This window comes from Culex quinquefasciatus, chromosome 1 (genome assembly GCF_015732765.1).
Source record: "Culex quinquefasciatus strain JHB chromosome 1, VPISU_Cqui_1.0_pri_paternal, whole genome shotgun sequence".
NCBI lineage: Eukaryota > Metazoa > Arthropoda > Insecta > Diptera > Culicidae > Culex > Culex quinquefasciatus.
In genome coordinates this window covers 3,885,526-3,899,525 of record NC_051861.1, presented here as the reverse complement: position 1 = coordinate 3,899,525, position 14,000 = coordinate 3,885,526, and the positions used below count along the sequence as shown (strand labels likewise).

The 14,000-nt window shown below is 41.2% G+C and overlaps 3 protein-coding genes across 3 annotated transcripts in view; 2 read left to right on the top strand and 1 right to left on the bottom strand.

Moving 5' to 3' along the window:
- The first annotated feature begins 2,470 nt into the window (after nucleotides 1-2,470).
- LOC119765076 lies at nucleotides 2,471-3,341 on the top strand. Its single transcript, XM_038248207.1, has 2 exons — nucleotides 2,471-2,563; nucleotides 2,625-3,341. The coding sequence occupies exon 2, from the start codon at nucleotides 2,643-2,645 to the stop codon at nucleotides 3,264-3,266; it is 624 nt and encodes a 207-aa protein (XP_038104135.1). The 5' UTR covers nucleotides 2,471-2,563; nucleotides 2,625-2,642; the 3' UTR covers nucleotides 3,267-3,341.
- A 7,297-nt stretch (nucleotides 3,342-10,638) lies between these two features.
- The window catches only part of LOC119765098 (40S ribosomal protein S14-like), a 29,231-nt gene continuing 25,869 nt past the window's right edge, over nucleotides 10,639-14,000 (bottom strand). The window contains 2 exon segments of the mRNA XM_038248233.1: nucleotides 10,639-11,109; nucleotides 11,111-11,283. Of these exon segments, the coding sequence (XP_038104161.1) occupies nucleotides 10,815-11,109; nucleotides 11,111-11,283 (468 nt within the window). The 3' untranslated portion in view covers nucleotides 10,639-10,814.
- LOC6032667 (serine/threonine-protein phosphatase 2A 56 kDa regulatory subunit epsilon isoform) overlaps nucleotides 13,592-14,000 on the top strand; it is a 63,804-nt gene continuing 63,395 nt past the window's right edge. Inside the window, exon 1 of the mRNA XM_038250083.1 lies at nucleotides 13,592-13,795. The gene's annotated coding sequence lies outside the window, so the exon portion shown is untranslated. The remainder of the gene's footprint in view (nucleotides 13,796-14,000) is intronic.

Genomic DNA, 14,000 nt, shown 5'->3' with positions numbered 1-14,000 from the left:
GCTCGTCTCCAGTCGCCTACAATGTTGGCCGCTCTTGCATCTTCGTCGACTGCACACAGCCAACGCGTACGAGGCCTTCCACGAAGCCGACGACCGCGTCCAGGTTCGCTGCTGAATATCGTTTTAGCCGCCCGACATTCTGGCTACATGTCCAGCCAAGGGGCTGGAAACTCTAATATTACTTAGGAATACTTAGTATACTAACGATATTCCAGTATACTTGTTAGTATACTAACCGAAAAGCAATAAACTGTTAGTATATTAAGATACTCTCAGTATATTGGTAAGTATACTGGCGATATGTAAAGGAAATAATAAGTATACTAACATATATTTTGATATACTGGTTAACATAATAATTATAGCTCTAAGAGTTTCCAACCCCTTGTGTCCAGCCCACTTCAGCCTGTCGTGCTTGATGACTTTTACGATATCAGCATGTTTGTAGTCTTGGTACAGCTCGATGTTCATGCGCCTGCGCCACCGGTCTCCTACTTGCTTGCCGCCGAAGATAGAACGCAGGATTCTCCGCTCGAAGACCCCAAGTGCTCTCTGGTCAGCCTCCTTTAGCGTCCACGTTTCGTGACCGTAAAGAGCTACAGGGAGTATCAAGGTCCTGTACAGCGTGATTTTCGTAGGCTTCCTTAGGCTGCGGGACCTTAGCTGGCTACGAAGACCGTAGAAGGCCCTGTTTGCAGCACTAATCCGCCGTTTCACTTCGCAGCTCACATCGTTGTCGCACGTCACGAGTGTACCAAGATCAGAAGTATCCCTCAAAAGGGTACTTTCAATCCTCAAAAAGGATACTTTCTATCCTTTTTTAAAGTTCACCCGGCGTCACCCTTTTAAAAGGGTATGTCAAATTCAGTACATTTTCGAAACCCGTTTAAAGGGTGACGACGGGTGAACTTGAAAAAAGGATACTTTTTACTTTGAGTGTACCCATCTCGTATCGACCTCACCAATCTGCCTGAAATTTTCAGGGGTTGTTTGTACATATCTCGGATTAGTTTTCAAAAGGACGTAAGAGCCATTGGTAAAAAAAGTCCTTTTGGCATCGGTATTCGACCGATTGGTTTCGAAAAACCAATTTCAAAAAGGCTTGAGATTGCTCATCTACACGTCCTTTAAGTGCTCCAAACTAAACATAAATGAAATTTTATTGCAATTTGGAGAAAACGAAAATTAGTGTCGGAGGTCACGGTGGCTCTTACGGCTTTTTGAAAACTCACCCGAGCATCTATTCAAAAAATGAGCACTTTAGGTCAACGGGAAGTGGGTCAAATCGGGGCACAAAGTTTGAAGGTTCAAAAACGTCAAAAATTATAAAATTGCTTTAACTTATGCACAATTCAATTTATTCTCAAAATTCAAAATGCATATAAAAGGGCTTAAAAAAATCAACAAAATGCAGGGTAGAGCATCCCAATTTGTTAAATTTAAAGGGAGTTATTGGCATTTTAGTGAAAAAATAGTATTATTTTCAAACTCAAATAAAAAAGTGTTCCATCCAGATATCCAGATTCGACCTGCAGCTTGTAGGGGACATCTGGGACTACCATCTGAGACTAATGGTACGTTCGTTTGATGGCTAGTTCCACACTGAGTGCCGCACTCAAGCCTGGTCTACAATAGGAAACTCGCAGGATCGCAGTTGCAAGCGCAAGTTTTGAACACGTGCAAATCAATCTGATCTTCTACAATGACAATGCTGCGTTGCTGCGATTCTGTACTAAAATTGCAGACCGCAGGTCGCATGTTCTAAATTTTGAAATAAATGAAAATTTTCGCAGGATTTCTGCGTTGACAGTTCCAAATGGGAAATCACAGCAACCAACGCAGCTCATTGTAGATACTCGCAGGAAAGTCTGCGTTTTTAGAACGAAATTTTTTTACATCTGTCATCGCGGCGCAGCGTAGGATCGCAGCAGTTTCCCGATGTAGATCAGGCTTCAGAGCTGTCAAAGTGTTTCTTTGAAGAAACTCGCGCTAGTTCCGCACGAGTTTCGCCGCCATCTTGGAACTGAAACTCTAGTGCCGCACTCGATTTTTTTTCAGTTTCATGCGAGTTCCACGCGCACTGACAAATGACGTTCGATTGAACCAAAACTGGCACCGACGAGTGTGGCACTCAGTGCCGCACCGGCTTTTCAAACGAACGTACCATAAGAACGCTTTGGGTAAGGCAGTTTAACAATTTAAATAGACACTTTTACTTTTAGTGATTTTTTTGGTTGTAAATTTTTGTAAACAGTTCTGTACTAGCCTTTAAATAGAATTATGATAAAGTTTGCCGAACATAAAAATCAATACAGGCTATAGGACCCAGTTGCGAGTTCCATTTATTCACTATAACATCAGCAGGGTTTCAAACTAAACTTTACTCGAATATTGAGTAAACCCACAAACACGTACGTGTAACAAAGTTGTCAATTCGATTTGACATTTCTGACGGCAAATGGTGTTGTTTGGATTCCCTCCGTCATTCTGATTCGATTTCCCTCAGGAAAACCGGTTCCCGGCTTGATCCAGGCCACTTCCAAACGGTTCTATCCCCAAACTGGGTAAGTTTTTCAAGACTTGCGTGTGGTCATAATAAGGACAAATAGCATTTTTAGCCAATCGCCGATCAAATAGCCGCCATGTCCGGACCTAACCTAAACCTGGACTACGATCCGCTCGAGGGACCTTCCACCCGGATCTGGAAGCCCAAGGAGGAGTTGAGCGAACGAAAGCTCGAGCACTTGAAATCGTTCATCGGCAAGTTTATGGACAACTTTTTGCGGTGGAAGGCCGAAAGGGCAGCGGCGTCGAATAAGGAAGGAGAGGCAATTCCTGAAACAGGTTCCGAACGCAGTAGCGACGAGGTCAAGCAGAAGCAGAAGGACGTGGGCGAAGTGTCGTCCGCGAGTAAGATGGCTTCCATGGAGCTGGACCGCGAGAAGTTGGAAACTATCCGGAATCTTTCGCGGGAGATGGGCTCGATGTTGGGTCCGGAACAGAAGGTGGCGTGCGGGTTACTGTTCAACATGGCCATGAAGGAGATCATTTTCTCGTCGGGCCAGCCTGACGAAGGGCAGCTGCAAAAGATACAGGGCATGATTCGCGAGCTGAGTGCGAACTTGCCGAGGTCGCAACGGTTTGTCTTTGGCGCGGTGTGCAACATGGCGATGCAAAAGTTCCGGCAGCAGGTGGAGGCACGGCACGGCGAGGAAAAAGAGCAGGCTCCCGTCGATAAAGATGATATTGAATTTGAGCTGGATTAGCTGGAAAAGTGTCTGAACAAAATGGATTTGTTATTGCGCTATTGAAGTAATAAATAAATGTGCGCGTTCTGTAAATTGAATGGATTTGATTTGCTTACTTTCTTTCTCCCGTAGGGCAGCGAATGACTGTAGGGTCCTATGCGACGCAAGTCAAACTTGCATGCGTATATCGCGCTTGCATCACACCTTGTATGCAACCTATGCATTATTGTGGATTATGACAGAAGAGCGCGTGGTGGATTATTGTTAGTAAGCCACCGGCCTGAGCAGAGGGAATGATTGTGAGTCGTACGGACAGACGCGATGAATCGATGGCTAGCGGGCGGACGGGTGGAAGGCCATCGCAGAACAATAGTAGTGCACACGGAGCGAGACACAGAATAATTAGGACTCTACAATTGGCGACGAGGATAAAAAAAAAATAGCTGCTGAGAAAATAAAAAAGTGTTAAAGTGTTATAAGTGTTTTTGTTTGATTGTTTTCAACAGTGTTTGTGTGTGTGCTTGTTTTTTGCGTTTTTTGTTGAACCGCGGATGCTGTGCAGCATCTCATTTGTAGGGGAAAGTGCTGACATGTTAGAGGTAATTGTGAGATTGTGAAAAAAATAATTGTTTTTGTTTTGGTTTCTTTGTATGATTATTAGTATTGGCGTTTGTTAGAGATTTATTTAAAAACAGTAAACAAAGACCAAAGGTAATAAAATAAGGTGAGAGTTAGAATGTGAATTGCTTCCAAAAGTTACTAAGTTTATATTGATTTAAATTTTATAATTTGTAATTTGTTGTTTTATTGGGTACGATAACTTGTTAGTTAAACTAAGTATCAAGACAAGGAGGGAAATTTGGCTTAGCTGGTTTGTTTTGGAAGTTTATGTTAGGGATGTTTGCAACGTTATTTTAAAATATTGAGTTTGAAAAAATAAAATCTGCTGGAAGTGTAAGTTGGTTGCAAACAGCAGGAACAGGGTTTGAAAAAAAAAAGGTGGTAAAACATACGTATTGGTACCATTGTGTGTATACAATCTGAACTGAAGTGAAAGTTATCATTTTGTATTTTGAATGTATGTAAACGAGCAAACTGATGGTTTTGTATTAGCAAAACCTGAGATCGAGCTAAGATTCCTTTTGAGATGAGAAGATCTTGTGTTTGCAGATATGATCTAAAATAAGGGTTTTCGGCCATCGTTGAGATGTGCAAGAGATCGATGCCTGCGTGGATCGATAAGAGGTTCGGCCATCGTTGAGATGTGCAAGAGATCGATGCCTGCGTGGATCGATAAGAGGTTCGGCCATCGTTGAGATGTGCAAGAGATCGATGCCTGCGAGGATCGATAAGAGGTTCGGCCATCGTTGAGATGTGCAAGAGATCGATGCCTGCGTGGATCGATAAGAGGTTCGGCCATCGTTGAGATGTGCAAGAGATCGATGCCTGCGTGGATCGATAAGAGGTTCGGCCATCGTTGAGATGTGCAAGAGATCGATGCCTGCGAGGATCGATAAGAGGTTCGGCCATCGTTGAGATGTGCAAGAGATCGATGCCTGCGTGGATCGATAAGAGGTTCGGCCATCGTTGAGATGTGCAAGAGATCGATGCCTGCGTGGATCGATAAGAGGTTCGGCCATCGTTGAGATGTGCAAGAGATTGATGCCTGCGAGGATCGATAAGAGGTTCGGCCATCGTTGAGATGTGCAAGAGATCGATGCCTGCGAGGATCGATAAGAGGTTCGGCCATCGTTGAGATGTGCAAGAGATCGATGCCTGCGAGGATCGATAAGAGGTTCGGCCATCGTTGAGATGTGCAAGAGTTCGATGCCTGCGAGGATCGATAAGAGGTTCGGCCATCGTTGAGATGTGCAAGAGATCGATGCCTGCAAGGATCGATAAGAGGTTCGGCCATCGTTGAGATGTGCAAGAGAACGATGTCTGCGAGGATCAATTAGAATTTCGGCTATCGCTGGGTTGTGCTAGAGTTCGATATGAGCCGATTTAATCAGATGTGCATGGATCGTTGAGTAGTGGAAGAGTTTGATATGAAGTTGAAATGTGCAAGAGATCGATACCAATATGGAACAATATGAGGTTCGATAGACGTTGAGATGTGATAGAAATTGAGGCCTATAGGACTCGACGAATGATTGCCACTGGTATGTAAATGATAAATAACGGTAAGTCTTCCATTGATGGAAACATCAGAAGACAGGCAAATGGGTTTTGGGTATTGTAATGAAGGGTGATCTGATGCAAGTTACCGAGTAAATGTAAAAAAAAAAAAAAATTAATGATGAAGAACTTGTTGTAAACCTACTGATGGTGTTGAAGTCCAACTGTTTTGAGATCATTGAGACGCAGAAATTTAAGATATGATGACAATTTGTTTAGATAGGATGTAGGGTGTTAATGACACCTAAATCGGCAAAGAATTGTAAGTCGAGCAATCTTAGAAATGTGTAAAAAAATGACAGCTTTCTGACAAACTTCACGATACAGAGTAGGGTTGGCATGGTACACGGTACAGAATAGGGTTGGCATCCAGGATTTCAGGATGAAGAGTCAATGAATAAAATATCACTGGTTATAGTTGGAACTGAGGGTTTTATTGACGATGTATGGTGTTGTGCGGACTGCTACAGAGACCTAGGATAGGCACATGAACCCTGGACCAGTGTTGTAAATTGGCGGTGAAAAAAAGAAACTATCGTTCGATGATTCTTGCACCAAAATGTCAGAAGGTAAAGTGACCGTCACTATAGCTTGTGTGTTTTCTTATTTTATTCGCACACTCGCCAAATATAATTTTGTTTTCTCAGAAAACCGAAATGATAGAACACGAGAAGAGGATTGGAAACAGATCATACACTACGTTCCATTAAGTTGCGTTGACAAATTATGTTTTGTGCTGTTTTTTTGGCTAAGGTTCTGTTGAAAAATGATGTTTGTGAATGTAAGAATGAGAGAGAAAAAGAAATTGTCACTCGGGATTTTCTTAACACGAAATAGAGAACGGTTATTTTTGTTGCTGAGAATCACGCAGCGGAAAGGGGCAGAATGTTAGGAGATTATATTTCGGGCATGATAATTGTAGTGGATGAGAATTGAAAATATGATATTTTTATATCCCTGTCCTGGACCGTACGCTTTGCCTCGTTTAAGAGGCGATTCTCGGTCTTCTTTGGTGGACTAATCACGTTGCAAGGATGTTCGTAAACAGTTCCGTTGAAAAGATCTTTGACAGCAACCAACTCAAAGACGAGAGAAGAGAAAAAAAAAAAGCTGGCGACAAAGAGGTTAGAATGGAGGAGGAGTTCTATGCTTATTGGTACAGTATGTTCTGCTGATTTTTTTTAGAGTTGAACGTGCTAAGAATAGAACTTGCATTTACAACTGAGATGTTCGATAAATGTAGGGTGTTTGGTAGAAAGTTCCCATTGTTGACCATTACATGAAATCAGTTTTGCTTTAATGAAAAACGGTATATTTCTGCACAGGAAACTAAATAATAAAAAAAAAAGTTTTTAGGAAGCAGTGCCAAATAAGACAGGTTGGTAATCTTAACCTGGTTTGGAAAGGAAGTAGGAAGATTCAGTTTGTCCGTGGATACCTTTATACCTTATTATTACTTAAGAGAGAATAAATTGATTGATTCCTAAGTTGTGATTGCTGTGCAGGAGATTCCCTTCATTGAGACTGTTGAATTATCTGGAATGCTATACTGTATTTGCTTTCAGTATTTGATGATACTGACGCATGAAAGAAGGCAAGCAATCTATAGTATATTGCTATCGTTAGCAGAGTGTAAAAAAAAAGAGTTTTATTTTGAAAAGTTTTATTTTGAAATCGCATGAGATATAATAGTATTAGGCATATTTATTCTAGCAATTCTTCTTTGAGTGTTTGAGAGTCAATTCATGGGAGAATTCAGAGCATTGTGCGTTTTGAATAATCGTATTCTAGTTGTTTTGTCTGGTGTGGATCGAATTAAGTTTAATTAAAGACATACAATTAACCATCATAAAAATAGGTTCTGTGAATTCACTAACTTTAGTTCTAATGTTTATATCTTCGTATGTGTTGTATTTTATTTTAAAAAAAGTCGGAACATTTGTTATGAACATGAAGAAGTCTAGTGTTCTAGAATAACAGCAAAAGTCGTTATGATTGTTTGATTATCTACTAAAAAGATGAGTAAAGGATCAGCACGAAATCTAATTAAAATGAGGAGTAGTTTAAGAGTCTCACGAGTCGCGCTTACTTCTTCATTAATAATCTTCTGCATTATGGTTTTACAATAGGCTAACGTCAAGTAAGTTCGTGGAGCAAATGAAAATATACCATTTTGGAGATTGATTCTAGAGCAGAGCTTAACAGTAAATGAGACAGCCATTTGTGTTTTAATAAGGTAAGATGGGGGTGTAGGGTCCTATGCGACGCAAGTCAAACTTGCATGCGTATATCGCGCTTGCATCACACCTTGTATGCAACCTATGCATTATTGTGGATTATGACAGAAGAGCGCGTGGTGGATTATTGTTAGTAAGCCACCGGCCTGAGCAGAGGGAATGATTGTGAGTCGTACGGACAGACGCGATGAATCGATGGCTAGCGGGCGGACGGGTGGAAGGCCATCGCAGAACAATAGTAGTGCACACGGAGCGAGACACAGAATAATTAGGACTCTACAATGACCACGAAGGTTAAAGCTGCCAGAAATAAATGAATTAACAACAACAACAACAACTTTCTTTCTCAGTTGGCATTGACTGTTACGATAAAGGTGTGCACTTTTACACTGAAATTTGGAATTACCAAATCCGCTTGTTATGATAGAAAATATTCGAGATAGCAATAAATATTATTAAAAAATAAATTAAATAATATTAGAAAAAAAGAATATTATTATATTTTTGCATTTGGAACGGAATACGAATCGAAATGTTGTTTAGAAATTGATTCGAACTAACTGCAGGGTGGTTAAATCTTCGCGATTTTCGCGATTTTCGCGAATTTCGCGGATTTCGCGGAAATCTAAATTGCTCTCACCGAGCAGGATTTAGATAAATTTGCGTTCTTTCATCTGGAAATACTAGATTTAGACAAACATTTTCACTAGCCATCGAAATCTACGTTGTATTCTTGAAGATAGACCCACAGGAACATTCAACAGAAATCCGCGAAATCCGCACCGCGAAAATCGCGAAATCCGCGAAGATTTCTTTCTTTCTTTCTTCTGGAAATACTAGATTTAGACAAACATTTTCACTAGCCATCGAAATCTACGTTGTATTCTTGAAGATAGACCCACAGGAACATTCAACAGAAATCCGCGAAATCCGCACCGCGAAAATCGCGAAATCCGCGAAGATTTTTAACCACCCTGTAACTGAGTAGATTTGTCTTTAAATCATAATTATTATACTAAAACATACACATTTCTAATGAAGCGTGTAAATCATGCTTTGACAGCTCATCAAAAACGAAGAAAATTAAATTAAAAAAAACCTGTTCAAAATAAATCCTTCTCAGGTTTTTTAATGCGTAATTATGTGTATAAGACAAAAAAAATATTTTAAATCGTTCTTCGTGTTTAATGAGCTATCAAATCATATCTACACGTTAATTAGAAATGTCCGTGTTTTAGTTTAATAATCCTTAATAATCCAAAATTGCTTGGTTCTGTAGTTTTGCTCAAGACAAAACAAAAGTACGTGTAATCATTGAACCGTGTACGCATCTGTCAGATTTCTCTATTGTTCTCTTTTGCAATTTTGTGTTCGTCGTGAAGTTTGAAAACGGACAAGTTGTGAAAAAAGGCAAGATAAAGTTTGTTAGGGAGTGCTCTTCAAGTTTATTTGGAAAAAAATCCTTTTCCAGACCCCAAAACTATGGACACTTCGGAAGCGGCCACCGGACCCGATTGCTCGGTCATTGACGCCGTGAGCCAGCTTGAATCTAACGTGAATCAGCTTGTGACCGCCTGCCGGGAGTTGACCAAGGATCTGGAAACCTTCACGGAGGACCATAAATTTCGTCCTGCCGGAGATGCCGGCTGGTGGCTGCACCGATTCCGAGAGGCGAAGAAAGAGTTCGAGCAGTACGTCGAGGATTATGAACCCCTCGACGAGGACATCTTGGGCGGCGAGTGGGAAGTTACGACGATGAGAAGGTTGCAGGACCTGGCAGAGGAGATACTGGAGAAGATTGGGCTGGTCTGCGGCCAGATGGAACAGTATGTGGATGCTGCCGGTGAAGAGGACGACGAAGAAGGTGTCGATGGCATGAGTGGTGATGTCGAGTCGGATGCCATTTCCTCAAACGATGAGGAAGACTACGAAGAGGAGGTTAAACTTCCTGTGCGAGGTCGGGGACAATAATTCTTTGAGGTTATCGTTTGTCAATGATTTAATATTTGAAAGAAAATAACAAAACAAGTTGTGGCTGATTAAATCTAATCTAATCTAATCGAACACAAGCGCAGCCAGTCCGAAGAAAGCATCCTGGAAGAACTTGTGGTTAGATTACGCCCCCGTTGTGGCTGATTAAATTGAATAAAAATCTTAAAAAGTTTCTGCCTATACTTAATTTTGTTAATAAATTAAAAGAAAGAAAAAAACTCTAAGCATCCCATAAAAAAAAAAAAACAAAATGATTTGTTCCGAAATCATACAACCTTTTAATTTTGTCATTTTTGAACAGTTACATAAACAATTTGATGCCGGAACTTTTTTGGAAAAGATTTGGCAGCAAATTTGGTACACCCTTACAAAAAATCATGATTTTCTGAGTTCAATATCCCACTTTTCATACAATTTTTTGAGTTCAGGTACTACAACCATAAAAATAGTTATATGGGTTGAACTGAAAAATTCGTATGAAAAGTGGGATATTGAACTCAGAAAATCATGACTTTTGGTTAGGGTGCACCGGATTTACACGTCTGCTGAGTGTGCAAAAAAGTTTGATCTATTTTAGCGTGTTCACAAATGTTTAAGCTAAAAAAAAGCTTAAGCCCAAATGTAAAAAGTAATTAAAGTAATTTAACCGTGTACACATCTGTCAGATAATCGCTATTGTTTTCTTTCGCAGTTTTGTGCTTACATTGCTGATTTCGAATTAAAAACGGCCCTAAAGTCTAGACTATTTTTTTATAAGTAAGAATCTGCTTACGTTTTACAGTTGTCATAAGTAATTTTTCAATTAATTCTTTCTTTCAGGCGCAAAACAATGGGAATTCTTGAAGTGAATGTAAATGCCGATTGTGCAGAGTTCATGGCAGAGTTACATTCGCTTAACGCCGCAGTATTCCGTAACTTTCTGTTCTTCCAGAACTTGACAGGGACTCTGTTCGGCTTTCTAGAAGCTTAGATTATTAATTACCTAGATGTCTCACTTCGGGATTTTTCCATACATCCAGTTGGCGACACCCCTTTAGCGCTCCGAGCGCCACCACAGTCAAGTTACAGGTACTAAATTGGTAAACAAGATCGTAGTACTCATGACACTTTCCTGTTTCAAATTGGTTTTTCTTCTTGACAACAAAGTGTCACCAAATATTTAGTTCCGAATTTCTTCAATTGTTACATTTTTGAATGTGGAATGGAAATTCGTACAGTGCCACAAAAAGGACCGACCTACCTTACGGCGGATCGAATCGGACGGGATTGACGTCACGTCCTCGATTCGGCCAATTTTCATCGACGAACAGGCCATGGCACGGAGTGCCATTTCCTCCTTAGGCAAATTAATGCGCAGCGCGGTGATCCCCAGCAAATAAAACTTCTCGGCGGCATCCTGAGCACCGTAGGGCTGCTCGTCGTGATTGACCTTGACTTAAATGCCGCCGTAGATCGGTTTTCTTGCCAGACAGATCTGTGACGTTGACAAAGGTGTCGTTGAAGCTGGCGTAGATGTGGGCCAGTCCGGAAACGATCCAGCCCTCGCGATCCTTCTGTCCGAGTGACACCTGGACCTCCTCCTTGAAGGTTTTTTTTTCTTGTGGGGAGCCATGCGCGTGTTTATTGGGCTAGCACGGCCGCCCGGGTGGTCATCCGAAGCCTCAAAGTGACCTGGAGTTCAAAAATAACCCCGAGCCGTGAGAGGAGGAGATGAGCAAACAGCATAAGCATAAGTCAATGAATTTGTCAATGTATTGTGAAAATTAAGGATTATTTAGCCTGCAAACAATCTCCTAGCTTTGCCTTCGAGTTTAACCATTTATTTAAAATTGTTTACAAAAAATGTCTTCCTATTGCACTATTTCTTGCCATCTCAGCGACAGTTGGCACCTCGGTTGGCACTGCCGTTTGAGAAGCGAGTTGTGGATGGCTTCGTGGGTCGCTGCGACATGTGCTGCGATTCTTGGGCAACTGGTTCTTGTTGCAGGCTTCGCCACAGTTGATTCCACCTGAAGTGGTTCCCTCGGAGCTTTTGCTGTTGGAATTCTGCAGCACCCAGGTCAGTCATGGCCACTGGATCGTCTTAAGTTGCGATGGTCGAAGTTGAACTGGAGAATTCGGCTTCTTGTACGCGATCGAACATCAAGTTGGACGGAACACAACCCGCGGGGTCTGTGGAAGTTGGACCTTTGTGATGACAATTTGTATAAAACTTGTAATTACCTCACCTGCATTTGCTGACAAAATTTAATTACAAACATCAAGATTTAATTTTCGTCCATTTCGTTTGCTTCATTTCCATCCAATACTCCATCGATTCTGCTTTCATCGCCGACCGCTTCACTGAGGTTGTTTGGAGTATCGATGCTACTGCTGATGGCGAGATCGACAGATCCAAATTTTGGTTAACTTCCGGACATAAGATTTGCTCAATCGACAATCCACGGAGTTGGCGATTCTACGACAGGTGAAAACGGCACGAGAATTGACAGATACAATGTCAACAAAATTAGTGGTTCTTAGGTTGCTATGATATCGAACTGAACCCACACAACACTGAACTAAAATTCGAGGGAGCAACTTTTTCAAAAATTCCCGAAGGGGAAATTAGTACCTGTGAATTGCCACCAGGTGTAAACGTGGCGTGGCGGTAGTGTCGCCAGCCCCAACAGGGGAGTGGCATATCTATATATTATTAGTCTATGATATCACCCTGCTGTCATTGAGGGGGACGCTTTGTTATAATCGTTTTTCTTCGCCGAATGTACATGGCGCTTTGTCGTGCGCTTTGTTCATGTTGCTTTTTTTCGACACGAGGTTCATGTAGTCTTTTGTTTGACAGATTGACAGGGCTGTATAAACAGGGACGGCTGATGGCAGAGATTTTGTTTATGTTACTTTATTTAAAATCATGATTAAACAGACTTTACTGAAGTAACTTTTGCTCATTTTTGGTGGAGAGGTAGCTTATTAGGAGTACTTTCAGAATATGCAATAACCCAGAAAGTGTCAAAATGTACATGATGCCTTTTGAAATGTTACCGTCGAATTATCACTTTTAAATAGCTGTACAGAGCGGATTCGTTAATTGGGTCCTAAAATGAAGCTTAGATTGCTGATATTATTGTTTACAGCGATAAAGCTTATTTTTCTGAGTACAATGACCCTTTGTACGACCACAAAGAGTTCAATTCAATTGTGTTTTTATTTGAATTTAACAGTTCTGCTCCAGGATGTTACATTTGCAATTCAGAGATTTGGAGAACCATTCAACTGAGATCAATTCATAAGCCGTTGCAGGGAGGATACATATTTCTAAGTTTAGATTTTGCTAACTGGGTGTTCTTTTAGGGAAAATAAATTTTGAGAAAAAACCCTAAAAACCACAAAGAGTTTAAAATTGATTTTTAAATCAATTTTGAAAAATTAACCTCGCGGTCCTTCTTGACAGAAAAGGTCCTACTTGACAGCTCGTTCCAAGGGGACCATAGTTGATCCATCGAAAAAATGTTGTCTTGTAATTTTTTTTTTGGAATAAAAATGAAAAAAGTTATCAGAAATGGTTTTTGATCGTGTTTTTTACCGTTGTAGATAAAAAATGACATAGGGCTTTAGTACCCAATTCGAGTGCCCGCTAAACAAAAAAATGAGCTTGTATAAAACAAGTCCCACTTGGTTTATGTACGACCCCTCCGCCCTCAAGAGTGTAAAAAATTTAAGTTTTGAAAAGTGTTTTAATTGTGAAATCGGAATGTTGTGAAAACTTCCAGATCAAAAAAAAAAGTTTATATTTTCTTACAGATTTTTCCGAATTTTCAATACAGCTTTCGAACTTGGGCTTGTTTCGAAAACAGGGCTGTGCGGCCTTTTTCGAAACAGACCTGTGCGACATTTGCGGCGAAATAGAAAGAGAGCGAGAAAAATGTGAGAACGAGCGAACACCGAGCGAACGAGACGTCAAAAAGTTGGAGAAAAAATTTCTGAAAAAAACGCGATCGATTTTCACGACCGCCGCGGAACGGAAGCACCGGAGAAGAACCACGCAGGAACCCCCCGACCGACCGGACCCCGAAAATTAACCGTGCGTGACCAACCGGAAGTGCGTGTGCGTGTTTTTCTGGGCGAGAGTGCGTGACGGCGGTAAGAAAAGGGGGCTTTTTCTTTGCAGGGAAGATTTTTTTTGGGGCTGCTGAAAAAAATAGGGGAAGAGGAGGAAGCACAAGGAAGAAAAAAAGTTGGCCGCGGATCGTCATCGCAGCAGGCGCCCCCTGGCGGAACGAAAGAGACGGAAATAGAATTGCGGATTCTCGGCTCGGCTGGCGGAGTTTTCTCGCTCCACGGGGAA

Excerpts from the sequence above, each read along its gene's own strand:
- LOC119765076 (XM_038248207.1), top strand. The coding sequence starts at position 2,643 with ATGTCCGGACCTAACCTAAACCTGGACTACGATCCGCTCGAGGGACCT.